At 45.6% G+C, this 15805-nt stretch overlaps 1 protein-coding gene across 1 annotated transcript in view; it reads left to right on the top strand.

The window, feature by feature from the left end:
• THBS2 (thrombospondin 2) overlaps positions 1-15805 on the top strand; it is a 71061-nt gene that overhangs the window by 42076 nt on the left and 13180 nt on the right. Inside the window, exons 16-18 of the mRNA XM_015406850.1 lie at positions 460-578; positions 6136-6370; positions 14048-14275. Of these exons, the coding sequence (XP_015262336.1) occupies positions 460-578; positions 6136-6370; positions 14048-14275 (582 nt within the window). The remainder of the gene's footprint in view (positions 1-459; positions 579-6135; positions 6371-14047; positions 14276-15805) is intronic.

The following is a 15805-nucleotide window of genomic DNA, read 5'->3' as shown; positions in this document are numbered from 1 at the left end:
GAACTGTGCAGTAGCTATATAAGAGAATGGCATTCACTGTGCCATTGTAGAATTGCCATCCCATGGTATACTACCCACACAGGTACAACTGCCAATTCAAATACTTAAAACTGAAGATTTGCTCATCCATTTTTAAGATATGATGTCTAACAAATGAAAGTTTATGACAGTGTGTATTCTAATCTCAGGGTACAGGATATGTTTTTGTTGTTCAGTTGCACAGTCGAGTCTGACTCTTCGCGGCCCCATGGACCAGATCACACCAGGGTAGTGAGAAGGTTATCATTCTATTACATTCCTTCCTTCTATGATCTCAAAGCAACTGCAATATAATTGTCTTGCAAAAGAAGTAAATCATTGATGTCTCTTTGCTAGTTTCTTGTAAACTCGTGAATGTTGCACTGTAAAAGTGGGATCTAAACATATGATTTTATTGGATTTGCTTTTTCATCCTGACAGATGTTTTCAATGAACGAGATAATTGCCCATATGTCTACAACACAGACCAGACAGATACAGATGGGGATGGAGTTGGTGATCATTGTGATAACTGTCCACTGGTGCACAATCCTGATCAGGTAAATTAGGACTGAATGAAAGGATTGAACACACCCTGTAGAGATATGATAAACTACTACACAGCTCACTGTCTGAGGTATGCTTTTGGTTGTCTCAGCGATCCCATCTCTACCTCCTTTGCAAGGCCTCAAGTGTAATGAGGGAGGAAAGGAGGTTGGAATGAAGATCTGAGAGATACTTGGTGTTCCCCTCATCTACCCAGGGCTGGCCCCAGCTTATTTTGCACCCTAGGCGAGGATCCCTTCTTGCGCCCCCCCATGTGCCCACCAGGGCTGACCAGTGGGGCACTCACAAGCCGTTGCTCCCCCAGCCCTGCTGCTGCAGCTGCCAGTCCCCAGCCATGAGGAAGAGGAGGAGGAGGAGGAGAAGCACTCCACTGGGAAGCCAAGGGGGCAGGCAGGGAGAAGTTAGCCAGCCAAAGAGGCGGCGGGCGGGGGTCACCCGGCCGCAGAAATGCAGGACTTTTGGCGGGGGGGCTTTTGGCAAGGGGGCAGGTGCAGTTTGGCGCCCCTAAGGGCCGGCACACTCTAGGCAAACGCCTAGTTCACCTACTGAGCGAGCCGGCCCTGCATCTACCTTCTTTACTTATTGGTTGATAAACTATTTCAAGACGTAGGAAAGTGAGAGAAAATGACAAGTTCTACTTAGTTTACTTTCAGCCTGATGTTGGGTTTCCACATGTATGTTCATCATTCAGTAACTTCCACATGAAGACTTACATGAATGAAACAGCCTAGACAGCGATTCCATCTGGTCATGTATGACTGTAAGCACAACACCTTCCAAAGGAGGCATCAAGTGAACCATTTATAGTATTTATGCATGTGTGATATGGTGCAAGGCCAGCAAGAGTGTTGGCCATCTTTTGGTGAGAGTCTTCTTTCTTTTAATCCCTGTTTCTTGCTTAAATCTTTCAACTGTGATTTGTGAAGAGGAAATAAGGGTTTTTGCTATTTTGTAAGCACAATACCAAAGCAAATACTCTTGTTGAAAAAGTAAATGAAGAGCGCAATCACACACAGAATTAGCCGCGCCATAGGCGCAAATGCTGGGCGGATTTTAAGGGCGCAATCAGATGGCAACAAGCGTCCCACTCCCATCGGCAACCTGTTTTGCTCGACTGCAGAAGCGGAGTAAAAAGACACCGGGGAAAACCCAGTAGCAAATACTACAGGCCAGGAACGGACTTTCCCCAGTGTGATCACGCCAGCACACTTCCATGGTGTCGGGATGGTCTGATCAGGCCATCCTGACTCCATGCCATTGTTCCCCCCCCCCCGTTTTGGTATGCACATCATCGCACAATGCATAAAAGCCCTCGGTGCGGAGATGCGAATCATCGATCCCTCATTGAAGTGCATCAGAAATACATGGCCACCCCCCCGATTCTCCCGCAGTTGCGTGTGATCACACAGTGGCTGGCCGCCCCCGCAGCTTCCAGGAACTGTGTGATCACGCAAATGCGGGTCAAATTCCTGCGGAGCAAACAGCCTCACTCCCCCCCCCGCATTATCTTGCACATGTGAACACTGCCGAACAAAACTTTTGTTGCCCACTTCTGCTCATAAAACAACTTACATGCACCAGTGTGGCAGCTCCATGCCTGGTCACTATCATGGCAGGACCTAAACATTTTGTTGACTGAGGCATAAAAATCCAAATGGCCCCCCTGTGCTGGTAAAACACAGTAACAAATGAAATAATTGTCTATTTGCTACCCTTGAATGGTACTCTTCTTAGGCAAAATTCATAGACAGGCCTCCTCATCCTGTCTAATGACAGGACTGTCCCTGATAGGGCAAAAGAGACACATCTTTCATTTTTCTCTAGAAAATGAAATCTTTCTGGCAATCTCACCATAGCATTGATTTCTGCAGAACTGATCTAAAAACTTCCTCAGCAAGCTGGTGTCAATGTGGAGGAGCACATGACTTCTGCACATGGCTGGAACAAGTCATATGTGTGTCTGAGTGTGTGGGAGACTATGTATGTGTTGGGTTTTTATTGTTGTTGTTTGGCCCACCAGGCAATTTAAAATCAGTAACATAAGTCCTAGATTGAAATGGAGTTTTCAGTCTAGTCTTAGTGCTGTGCCCTACTTATTCAGCATTCTGTTCTGGGAGGGAAACAGCCCAGTTTACATGGGACTAAGATTTTTCTGCTCAGAACCAAATGCACAATTATATTAAAGGCAGATACGAATACGGAAGTGCTTGGTCTGCGGTGAATTGAATACATAGTTCTATGAAAAAGTCAGTCTTCAAGTTTGCAAAGCTCCAGCACTAAATGTTTGCCTTTGATTTGGGTGAATGGTTTGAAATTTCTAATTGTGCAAAGTTATTGCTGCCAGCTTCTCAGAACTTATAAAAAGGGAATGTTGCTGAGGTCAATCGCAGCCACTCATATCTAAAGAATGTTGCCTGGGCAAGACAAGTTTCTCTGAAGAAGTCCAGCTTTTCTCAGTCTCATATGTAAAATCTTATAAAGGGGGCCTAAGGCTAAAATCAAGAACTCTGGAGGTCAAGGGATTTCTGCCTTGGCACTGGGATGGTGAAAACAATTGCAGCATAGATTGCTGTAATGGGTATTATGTCAAATATCCACACAGCACATGCAGTAATGCCTCCGTGCCAGAGAAGTAGGTCTGAGCTAGTCATATATCTTTTGGAATGTTAATATTTTGTTGGAGGGGATTTTATTAATTAAAGATGTTAAACTATCATCCTTCCCCTCCCCCCCCGATCTACAAAATAAATACAAGCAAGCCAGTGATCTGGTTTTTGGCCTTAACCAACCTCTGTTGCATGCAGGAAACATCTTTCCTGTTTCCCAAACACCTCTCAGTTTACACAGTAAAACTAGAGGACACACGAAACAGGCTTATACAGCATCAGACCCTTGGTCCACATAGCTCAGTTGCTTCCAGTTAGACTGTAGTCTTCAGCATAGAATCCCAGCACCTGCAACCCGGGATTCTTTAACTGGAGATGCTGACGACTGAACCTGGGGCCTTCTGAAATGCAGTGTTCTACCATGGAGCCATGGCCCTTGCCATAATAATAAGAAGAGATTGAATTTATACCCTGCCCTTCACTTGGAGTCTCAGAGCAGTTTACAAACTCCTTTCCCTTCCCCTCCCCACAACAGACACCCTGTGAGGTAGGGGCGGCTGAGAGAGCTCTTTCCAGAACTATCCTTCAGAGAACAGCTCTGACAGAGCTATGGCTTGCCCAAGGTCATCCAGCAGCTGCAAGTGGAGGAGTGGGGAATCAGACCCAGTGTTATGCCAACTTCTCCAGGAAATTCCTGGAGACCCAATCCAAGTTATCTACCAAGGAAGTTGGGTGGTTGTGGCTGTGCGTAAGTTCTATACCAGTCTATACAGAGGTCAGATGGCCAATGAGACGCTCGCTATATCCCAGGAAGTGAGACAACACGCTAGGATTAAGAATAAATGTTGTCTTTACTAAAGGTTTCTGCAGTCATACAAAATCAGAATCACACACACAGTTATACAAGCTCCTTAGTTACAATAGTACATCAGAACAATTACAGCATAGAAAATAACAAAAGCATCAAAATGGGGAAGACACAATGGGGCACGGCTATACTCATCTGAGGTCCAGCTGAGGAAGAACTCTCCTCCTTGGAACGCTGGGCAGCCGAAATGCAGCAGCTTGTGAACTCCAAGGCACACAGGTAGGACCAGCCAAACCACGTGTGAGCTCTCTGGGTCGCGACTCCCGGAGAACTTAGGTAGTAGAGTCACTTGTAGCACCTTAGTGCACTGCTATGGGGAAGGTGGGTTAACCAGAGAGACAAAGGAGAGTTTCTCCTTAAATAAACTCTTTTTGGGGCATGTGCTATCCAGCCATAAACTATCAAACCCGTCCTCTAAACTATCACTACTGGATGAAGAGGGGGTGACGAGGGGATGACGCTCTACTAAGGGGTGGTGGCAATATGCAGATCCTATCCCTACATCAAAGGTGCCTTTTGGTGAGGTGTGAATCTTCCGTTCCCATGGGCACCTCTTGACTTGCAGATCTGGTGCCTGCTCCAAGGCCATAAATGCTATTGTCTTCAGATCTCCAAACCAGATTAGGTGCAGAGGGTTACGTGATTCCTGGCAATCCGGTGATGTCGGGGTTCACTGGGGGATTTTCCATAACTCTCCAAGTGGGTGCAATGGCGCGGTGTCTCCTCTATCCCGATGCAGGACGGGATACCTTCTCCAGGGAAGCACATGGTCCGTATGTGCTACGGCAGCCCCAGGCCAGCCTATCTCTAGGCAAGCATGAGATGCAGAACAAAGCAACACAACCAAACAGCAGTCCCTGAATACACAATGCATAGACACACATAGACAGCATCACCACTATACAGAAATACAAACATAAGTTCATATAGTTACACCAGTTCTCCCAGATTAGAGTCCACACACTTAACCACTACACCAAACTCAGCATGCAGTACTAATCTGAGCATTCTTGCTTATTGGAATCACAGACTCACTGCAGTGACTCATGCAGAAGAACACAATAGGCAGTCAAGTCTGCTGCATCTCTGCATTGGGAGTGGTTGTTTTATTCAATCCTGTGTGAAGCAGAGATGATGAAGAAGAGAAAAAATGGTTTTTATACTCCACTTTTCTCTACCCTGAGGAGTCTCAAAGGCTTCCAATCACCTTCCCTTCCTCTCCCCACAAGAAACACCTTGTGAGGTAGGTGGGGCTGAGAGAGTTCTGAAAGAACTGTGACTGGCCCGAGGTCACCCAGCAGGCTTCATGTGAAGGAGTGGGGAATCAAACCTGGTTCTCCAGATTAGAGTTCACGATTCTTAACCATTACACCATGCTGGCTCTTGTAGATAAAGAAGAATTACCCATGTCATTTACTAGACATTACAACCAGCCTTTATTTTTCTTTACCTCTCCTTAGCACTGGCAAATGTAACTATGTTTTGAAATCCAAAAGATTCCAAACCAGAAAACTGAAGCAACAGCCAAGATGCAAAATGTAATTTAGGATTTTTTTTTAAAAAATAAATCCTAATATGCAATTTAACATACTATTTCTGATTTTAAGAATTTTCTCCACCAAACATTTTCTTCACCAAACAGTGCAACTACTGGCATTACATAAAAGTAAAGGTTTCCCTTGCTCGAAAGCCAGCCGAATCTGACTCTAGGGGGCGGTGCTCATCTCTGTTTCCAAGCCGAAGAGCCGTGCTCATCTCCGTGGAGATGTGGCCAGTATGACTAGATGCCGAGGTGCATGGAACGCTGTTACCTTCCCACTGAAGTGGTACCTATTTATCTACTTGCAGTTTCTGGGTTTTGAACTGCTAGGTTGGCAGGAGCTGGGACCAGAGACGGGAGCTCACTCCGTCATGTGGCACTCAGGTCTCGAACTGCTGAACTACAGACCTTCTGGTCTGCAGCTCAGCGTCTTAACCTCTGGGCCACTGCAGCCCTACTACTGGCACTACTGTTGTATAATTATTACTTGGGATGTGCCATTACCAAGATTCCCATTCTAGTTTTCTTTCCTTTAGACTGATATAGATAATGACTTGGTTGGTGACCAGTGCGACAACAATGAGGACATAGATGAAGATGGTCACCAGAACAACAAAGATAACTGTCCTTACATTCCCAATGCCAATCAGGCTGATCATGACAAGGATGGTAAAGGGGACGCTTGTGATTCCGATGATGACAATGATGGGATCCCAGATGACCGAGACAACTGCCGCCTAACGTTCAATCCTGACCAAAAGGATTCAGATGGTAAGAATATTTCACAACAGCCAAGCCCAAACTTGTTTTTCATGTGTGTTAAAAGCTGTTGCAACCCATAGACGTAATTATTTGCAGAGGTCTCCTAAACAAGACTTAACAGTGAATAATATAAAGAAGGTTCTCTAAATCAAAGCAAATACCTGGATTAAAAAGCCAACCTGATTTTGACCTATTTATACCATAGAGAAATCTGCTTAGGTGCTGATTTGCCTTTAGTGTTGGATCCAAATTTGGAAATGTTTTTAGACATGGGGATGTCAGATATGGTCTCTCCTAAAAGTATGCTGAAATTTGTATCTCTACAAATATTTATTTACTTCCTTTAGAGTGTTGCTTCCTTGCTGAGAGTCAATATACATTACAAAATTATAAAGGGGGGGGGGCTACCAGTGTAAGACACACTACAAACTATGCAACGATTGGATTAGAAGAATTAGAACACAATGCAGTAAAAGGTGTTGTTAGCCATTCAGCCAGCCCTCTCCATGTTTTCCGATCTTGTACTGTTTCTTTGAGTTGTCTCATGTTCAGGCTGTTGTCGACTTTTATGGTATTTAGCCACCATGTTCTTTGGTGGCCAGGTTTTCTTTTGCCGCTAACCAATCCAAGCATAATTGGTTTTTCTAGTGAGTTCTTCCACAGACATGGTCGAAATATGTCAGTTGCAGTGTTTCCTTCTCTAGTTTTATGCACTTCAGTACCTGCATGTTTGTCACCTTTGCTGTCCAAGGAATGCACAGGAGCATGTAAAAGATAATACATGCAACAAACAGTGCAGTAAACTGTAACCCTATTTCTAGTAGTAGTAGCAGTAGTAGTAGTAAAATTTATTGTGTAGCCATTGGCCATTACAATTTAAAACAATAGAAGAAGAAGAGATTGGATTTATACCCCGCCCTTCACTATCTAAAGGAGTCTCAGAGCGGCTTACAATCTCCTTTCCCTTCCCCTCCCCACAACAGACACCCTGTGAGGTAGGTGAGGCTCAGAGAGCTCTGACAGAAACTGTTCTTTTTCAAGAACAGCTGTGCCAAAACTATGGCTTGCCCAAGGTCATCCAGCCAGGTGCAAGTGGAGGAGTGGGGAATCAAACCCAGTTCTCCCAGATTACAGTCCGTGCACTTAACCACTACACCAAACGAAGAATCAAACCCGGTTCTCCCAGATTACAGTACATGCACTTAACCACTACACCAAACGAATTAGACAATTTACAGCACTGGAATTTGAAATAGATTTCTTATATAAAAGTGCTCCCCTGAACAATTTCATTTTACTACAACCCTATTCCCTTTATAAAAATGCCCCTATGAACAGTTCCTTTTTACTTATCTGCAGAATGATAACCCCTCAGGCAGGCCATTTAACCAGGTTGAAGCCGCAAATAGAGAATCCCCAAATATGGGAAGTTGTTGATCTTACCCATTTGCAGGACAACACATTCAGAAGGTTTTGTTCAGATGAGCAATATCACTAATTGAGTATTGTCGTTTCAATATTAGGAAGCCAATCATATGTACAGAAAACTAGGCCTAATCAACTCTGGAAGGAACTGTAGCTTGAGGATGATGAAGTTGGTAGCATAGGAAGTAACAGAGGAATACATTCAGCCCCTATTCAGGTGTTGAATCAGAGGTACAAACAAATGCACTTTTCTGCTGAAATTTCCAAGTGGATATCCAGGCAGGACCTCTCTCACTAAATAGCTCTTATTTTTATTGAAGCTGAGGCCTTTGTGCTTTGAAATCAAGAAAGCCCACAGATCAGCTGAGCCACAGCAAAGCACTACATTTAATACCCAAGCAAACCCAGTTCTGCCTATGAGTCTCCAAGCATACGGAGCTGGAGTAAATATCTCTTCTCTGTTAGATTTGTGAAGTTACCTCAGGGATTTACCACAGAGTAATTATTGAGGCAGTTTTGTGTGGTGGTCAGAGTGTAAGACTTTGCCTGGAGCAACCCAGGTTCATATCCCCACTTTGTCATGGAACTCTCTAGGTAATCATGACTAGTTATTTTCTCTCTGTCTAGCTTATAGGGTGGTTATTATGTGGATCAGGGAGAGCCACGTAGGGTTGCCAGCCTCCAGGTTGGGCCTCAGGTTCTTCCAGATTTACAGTTGATCTCCAGACTGCCGGTATCAATTCTCTTGGAGGAAGTGGTAGGTTAGGAGTGCAGACTTGTATGGCATCACATCCTCACTGAATTCTTTCCTCTCCTCAAACACTAGGCACCACCTCCCAAAGCACTAGGAAATTCCCCAAGCCAGAGCTGGTGACTTTGTATATCATCTAAGTTCCTTGAAAAAAGGGTAGGATAAAAGCTACAGTAAATAAATATTAAATCTAGAACAGGAAGGACTGTCAAGAAATAGAACAGGCATGAAGAACCAACTTTGAGGTAGCAGGCCTCCACAGAGCTTGCAAATATGGTGGGTAGGACAATTGCCTTTGTTGTGTCTTGAAGGAAAGGCAGCCTTGCCTGCAGAAGGAGCATCCACAACATGTGTGCTAGATAATTAAAGCCTTATTTGGACAAAGAAATTACTACTTTGATGTTGGCAAAGGGAATAAAACTGGGAACATTCACTATTCCCCTTAAGTGTTAGGAGAAACACATTCTGGATCATGCAGCTGGTCAGAATTTGTATTTCAGCTTGGCTGCATTCCAATCAGTGAATGGAATGTGGAGCCATTTTCTCACAGAAATGAACTGCAGAAAACATTTGAGGTGTTTGACTGTCTCCTCTTTGATTTTTTTTATTTGATTTTTTTAGCTATTACATAACAAAGTCTGTCCTTAAAAATTAAATCTTGTGGTAAGGGAACATGCTTCTGAAACATATAGACTTTTTTTGATAAGAGAAATTAATGTGGACTGTTGGTAATAGGACATGTAAGAATTATGCACTCATGTGGAAACGGCTATCATGGTAATCTCCTTATTCTCTTTTCAGTCCTTAGCTATGCATTGACAGTATATTTATTTTATTTATTTTTATTTATTTATTAAATTGGATGTACTAGGCCACCCTTCCCTACAAGTAGAGCTCAGGACGGCTTACAACAAATGTATGGGAGTTGTGTTGCTATGGTATGGTCCTGTGCTGCAGTCTGTCTATAAATACTGGGGCCATGTGGGTTTTCTCCCACTATTGTTGCCAAACTGGGAGGAAGGGTGGTAATCAGTTGGAAAAGGCTTATTGAGCTTGCCCTCCCCACAAGCTCACACTCTTCTAGCAAAGTAAAAAGCCTTGGGAAAACTCATAGAATGTGTGTGGGGTGTTCCTGTGAAAATACAGTGAGCCTGCAGAATGAGAAGACAGAAATCACGACTGTGAAATTTCAGTTCAGTTCTCTGACACTGAACAATACTTAACTTTCATAGTACACTTGCAGCACTGAAAGCATTTCACAGACTGCATTTTGTAATCTGCATGCAACAAAGGTTGCTAACCTCCAGTTGGGGCCTGGTGAACTTCTGGAATTACAATTGATCTCCAGACTGTGGAGATCACTTCTCCTGGAGAAAATGGCTATTTTTGGGCAGGAACGCACAGGAACGGAGTTCCGGCTGGCTTCAGAGTTGGCCATGCCCACTACAGCCAAAACCTCTGTGTGCGTGGCTACAGAGGGCTGGGGGGGGGGCTGGATCGGGGAGGCATTTAAATGCCTCCCTATGCCTTCCCCGGCCTGTCCAAGGGCCGGCTTGCCCGGGCACCCTGCAGCCATGGGGCGCCCAGGCAAGCCAAGGGAAGGCAGTTTAAACTGCCTTCCCTTCCCTTCAAGGGGGGGCTTGCCTGGGCTCCCTGCAGCTGTGTGGGGTGCCTGGGCAAGGCAAGGGGAAAGCATGGGGTGTGGCTTAATATGCGAATGAGCTGCACTGTCAGGGGTGTGGTCTAATATGCTAATGAGTTTCTGCTGTTGGGTGTGGCCTCTTATGCTAATGAGTTCCTGCTGGGCATTTTCTACAAAACAAAAAGCCCTGGTGGACTCTATGGCATCACATTCCTCCCCTCCTCAGACTCTGCCATCCCCAGGATGTACCCCAAATCTCCAGGAATTTCCCAACTCAGAGTTGGCTGCCCTGCTGCAACAGTTCTGTAAGGTATTGTAGGAGTGGGGAGTTAAGGGAGGCAGGCTTGCTTAAGGCCACCAAGTGAAAAGGTGACCTGGGACAACTGGACAGCTTTTTCTCTTGCGAGCTTGTTGCAGCAGCTCCCTGCTTAAGAGCTACAGTTCTTCAGCCTAAGCAGTCTTCAGTCAGAGCCATTTTAAATAGGACATTAAGAGCAGTGGTGTTTAAATCATTTACTGCATTACCTTCAACACAAAGAACATTTCTTTAACTGGGATTTGTTGGTTGCAGCCTCTGTTCACTGGGAGCTGTGCCATAGATAACCCATTAATCAATGGAGATTACAACCACATTCCAAGGTTCAAAAGAGTGGTTATTTTCAACTCATAGTTTATTACTGCTATTTTCCTGCAAAGTAAACAATTTTCCCCATAAAAAGAATGTGAAGCCAAAAGCTATTTTTGTATGATTTACTGTAATTCCCTCTTACGATACTGACAAAAATACATGGCCACAGTCTTAAGCATTTCATGAAAGAATGTTGCTGAAGGCATCTGATGACACAAAGATATAATTTGTAATTTAAAAATTCCAAAGCTCCTCTTTAATACTAAGCTCTGTAGCACTCAGAGCTTGTTATCCAGCCTTATTAGGATATGACGGATAGGATTATCAGTTGTTTTTCTCAGCAACTTTTACTTTTTGCTCATGTGCAGCTGAGATATTACCGATATTGCTTTTCAAATATTTCTCTTCATATTCAGCTCAAGTAGATTAGTGGTCACAAGGCATCCAGCAGTCACCATGGGACAAGTGAAATGACAACATACTGCATTCAGATAACAAATGAAAAATAATCCCTGACCTGGATAGCCAGGCTAGCTTGATCCCATCAGATCTTGGAAGCTAAGCAGGGTCAACCCTGGCTACTATTTGGATGGGAGACCTCCGAGGAGTACCAGGGTCATGACACAGAGGCAGACAATGGCAAACCACCCCGGTAACATCTCTTGTCTTTAAAACAAGTGTAAAAGGTAAAGGTAAAGGTTCCCTTGCTCAAAAGCCAGTCGAATCCGACTCTAGGGTTGCGGTGCTCATCTCCGTTTCAAAGCCGAAGAGCCAGCGCTGTCTGAAGACGTTTCCGTGGTCATGTGGCCGGCATGACTAAACACCAAGGGGCACGGAACGCTGTTACCTTCCCACTGAAGTGGTACCTATTTATCTACTTGCAATGTCTTGCTTTCGAACTGCTAGGTTGGCAGGAGCTGGAACTAGAGATGGGAGCTCACTCCGTCATGAGGCACCCGGGTCTCGAACTGCTGAACTACAGACCTTCCACAGCCTGCAGTTCAGCGTCTTAACCACTTGAGCCACCGCAGCTCCTTTAAAACAAGTGTAGCTTTATATATGGTAAAATTGTCTCTCACCAAAAAAGTTTTCAAGCAACTTGGTTCCCCGTGGTGAACTATCTAGCAGAAGAAGAAGTGATTCCACACAACTCTTATTACAAAGATCTGTTATATTTTTAAAAGGGCTCTTAAGGGATGAGAAAGTTGATTATTGCATAGCGTCAATATATGTTATGAATGTACTGTTGTATATATTGTTCAAAATAAAAAACACTTATTGAAGAAAAAAACAACAACAACAAGTGTAGCTCACCACTATATTTCAGTATATAATGCAACCAGATGGATTTGGTTCATATCGTGAAAATATTTCCGGACTGGAAAAGTCTCCTCTACCTGCTTTTGTAATATTGGCTACCTTTTCTAGTAGATTCCAACAAGTCCCTCTGGTTTATGCTTTCCAAAATCACCACAATTGCTTGTATGCACAGGAAGATGGTGACAGGGTCTGATGCATGCTGTTTTTCCTGTATTTTTGTATGGTTACACTGTACAAGAGCCTTCCCATGCTTTGCATCAAAACATGTTTTCTTTAATCTGGCTCTTATTCTGGAAGTTGTAGCTATTTATTAATGAAACTGTGAAGGGCTTTTTAAGTCACCAGCCTGTCTCTTTCTCTTGGGGTACACCTGATACATTACAGTTGTACTCCTTTAAGGCTTGGCAAAATGGCTCTAATATGCATTTTTACTCCTCTGGAAAGCAAGCCATTTTTCACCAGCATAATTTAATTCTAGTTTCTTCAGAGAGTAGTATGGCTGGTGAATTAGGGTTGCCAGTAGCCCACTGAGGGTGGGGGATCTCCTGCTTTTAGGGCTGCCAAGTGGGGGCGGGGGGGGGGGTGAACGGCCGCCTTGGATTCCGATTTCTGCCGCCGCGGAATCGGGCCCCGGGGGGGGAACCCCGCCCCCCGAAGCGCAGCATGGCTGCGTCACAGGAAGTGACGCAACCACGTAGACCACGTTGGGGGCGTGGCCCCAATCGTTGGAGGGAAAACTCTATGGTTTTCCCTCCAACGATCAGTGCCACACCCCCAACATGCTTTACGTCGTGCGTCACGTTCTGTGATGTTCTGGCGGCGCGCGCGCATCCAGCAGCAGCTCCCGGACCCCCGCGATGCTCCCCCGCCGGTGAGTACGATCAACTTGCTCCAGCTGTCCATTGGCCGCTCTTGCTCCACTGAGCAGCGGTAGGAACAGGGGGGAGAATACATCACTGCTAGTGTTTTGATGTCACTTCCAGGTGAAGACCCGGAAGGGAAGTAGCTGCCACCTCATAATGATCTAAGAACTCACCAAATATCTATGATATTTTCAACAGAGTTTGGGAATTCCTAGAGGAGGAAAATGGGGGGATTCATTGCCACTGGCGTTTTGATTTTGCTTTCAGGTGACCAAATCTCTAATTAATTAATTTGATTTATATATTGCCCTCCCCACAGACGGGCTCAGGGCAGTTTACAACTATCTCAATGTAACAACATTAAAACAACCATTAAAACCATAAAATAATATGCAAACAAGTTAGTTCTGATGTCAATCAGATTATTTAAAATTCAGCAGTACTCCATCATTGGGATCCAGGACACTAGAGGGGAGATAGCCAGGAGGGAAGAGGGATGTCCACTGCCTCAACCAAAGGCCTGGTGGAAGAGCTCCATCTTGCAAGCTCATTCCACCAGGTGGGGGCCAGGGCTGAAAAAGCCCTGGCCCTGGTTGAGGCTATTTGGACATCCCTGGGGCCAGGGACTGCTAGAAGATGTTGATCTGTGGACCTCAGTGTCCTCCGGGGCTCATATCGGAGGAGGGCATTGGGGAGGGGGCAGTTACATGAATTCCAGTTCTTCACCCGTAGGTGATATCAAAGCACCATTGATGCTTTCCCCTCCCAGGCCCTGCCCCCAACCAGCTCCCAAGGAACCTAGCACCCCTATGCTGAATTAACAGTATTTGTTCTGTCAGCTCTGACTAGGTTTGTCCAAACATTATTCCAGTCTGTACCTGGCCCCAGTGTCTAGATTTTTTAGTGTGCACTCCAGGTGCAGCATTAAATGCATGATATACACTGTAAATTTGCATAATTATTTCTGGAGACTGATGCTTCTTCCTAAAGAGAGGGACAGTTGTGAAGATAACCTTAAACAATAGTATGTTTGTATTTATTTTAACTTGTATCATAGGTGATGGCAGAGGTGATATCTGCAAAGATGATTTTGACAATGACAGAGTCCCTGATATCCATGATGTATGTCCTGAAAATGATGCCATTAGTGAGACTGATTTCAGAAAGTTCCAAATGGTCCCCCTGGATCCTAAGGGAACAGCTCAGATTGATCCAAATTGGGTCATTCGTCACCAAGGCAAAGAACTAGTACAGACTGCTAACTCAGATCCTGGCATAGCAGTAGGTGAGTATCTCTCCTTATTATAAAAGGGATTTGGGGTGGCCGCCGGCCTATGGGGTGGCGAGAGGAAATGCCTCAGCCATTGGCTCGCCAGCTTCCACTCAGGGCAACTGGCGTGCCATTAGCTGGGGGGGGGGTGAGGGGAGGGATGAGGCTAGCTGGCTTGGCGTGCACGTGGCTGGAATGGGCGGCGAGCAGCCATCCCTCACTCGCTGCTGCTCCACCACTACGTGTGCCGCTCGCTTGCTCAGGCAGCCGGTGGAGAGAGGGGCAAGGCCGGCTGTCTTGGCATGCTGGGCCCTTGAGCGGGCGGGGAAGGGGCCAGCCTGCCTGGCTTGGCACACCAGTGCACGGTGCTGTGGAATGGCGAGGCCTGCTGCCTTTGGCAGCCACCTCCTCCAGCGCGCCAACAGAGGAGGGACGAAGCAGGCTGGCTTGCCCCGCCGCCTCCAGTGCATGGCAGGGGAGGCGCGAACCTGGACGCCAGGGAGCCCTTCGGTTTTCTTTGCCAGTGCATGGGGGAGGGCCCTCCGGCAGCCCCTCTCTAGGGTTCGTTGCCTCTCCTCCCGCAACGGGCCTTGTGCCTAGTATTAGAATAATCTGAAATCATCAGCAGAGTGTGCTGTGTTTAATACTGAACAGAAGTAGTGCAAATATTTCAGCAAGTCGATGCATTCAAGTGAACCACATAGTAAAGCTTGTCATGGACTGGACCACGTAGGTGGTGCATTTTTGAATATTCACTATGGAGTAAGCTTCCTGCTTCTGGGGAAACAGCAAATTGGACAGAAGGCTAGGCTAGGCTGAAGAATATTCCCTGATATGCTACTGTTCCAAGTAAAGGGAAATTGTGGGGGAGAGATAATTTAAGCTTATGACTTCCCCATCTGTAGCCTAAACTGGAGCAGTCTAGGAAAATCTCTTACTCTGTTTGACAAAAAGACACCGCAGCTTTGAAAATACCCTGTACACACACACACACACACACACACAAAAGAAAACCCCCCCACTGTAAAATCAACACCCAGGCCGAACCCCTGGACCTAGAAACAAGAAATTCAGGGAAAGCGCTCCTACCATGATGTAGATGCTCACTAAGAATGGATTTTTAGAAATTTGACCCCTAAGGGGGACAAAAATGTGCTCCCCCCATTGCTTCCTATGTGGCTGCCAGGCTGCCTCCTTGCACCCCCCACTCTCTGATTGGTCAGCTGCACAGCTCAGTGTTCTGAGGTTAAAAAAAACAGTTACAGGAGGCTGAAGAGAGCTAATGACTGTTGAGGAAATCAGGAATGGCCAACCGGAATTAGGAATGTCTGTCAGGTGTAGGAGAGGGGGTGGGATGCTTGCAGCCATCTGGGAGGCTTGCTCAGCAGGATTGCCTTAGTGCTGCTGCTGACCCAGCCTCACAAATGCCTTTAAACACACTCCCCCCCAACACCAGACTGTCTGTCAGGTGGAGGAGCAGGGCCAGGGTACTTTAATCCATCAGGGAGGCTGCCCGAGTAGAAACACCTTAGCAATGCTGCTGGG

Source organism: Gekko japonicus, unplaced genomic scaffold, assembly GCF_001447785.1.
Source record: "Gekko japonicus isolate JY-2015 unplaced genomic scaffold, Gekko_japonicus_V1.1 scaffold1001, whole genome shotgun sequence".
In the NCBI taxonomy this organism is placed as follows: Eukaryota; Metazoa; Chordata; class Lepidosauria; order Squamata; family Gekkonidae; genus Gekko; species Gekko japonicus.
The sequence above is the reverse complement of the archived record's forward strand: the minus strand, read 5'-3'. Positions and strand labels throughout refer to the sequence as shown.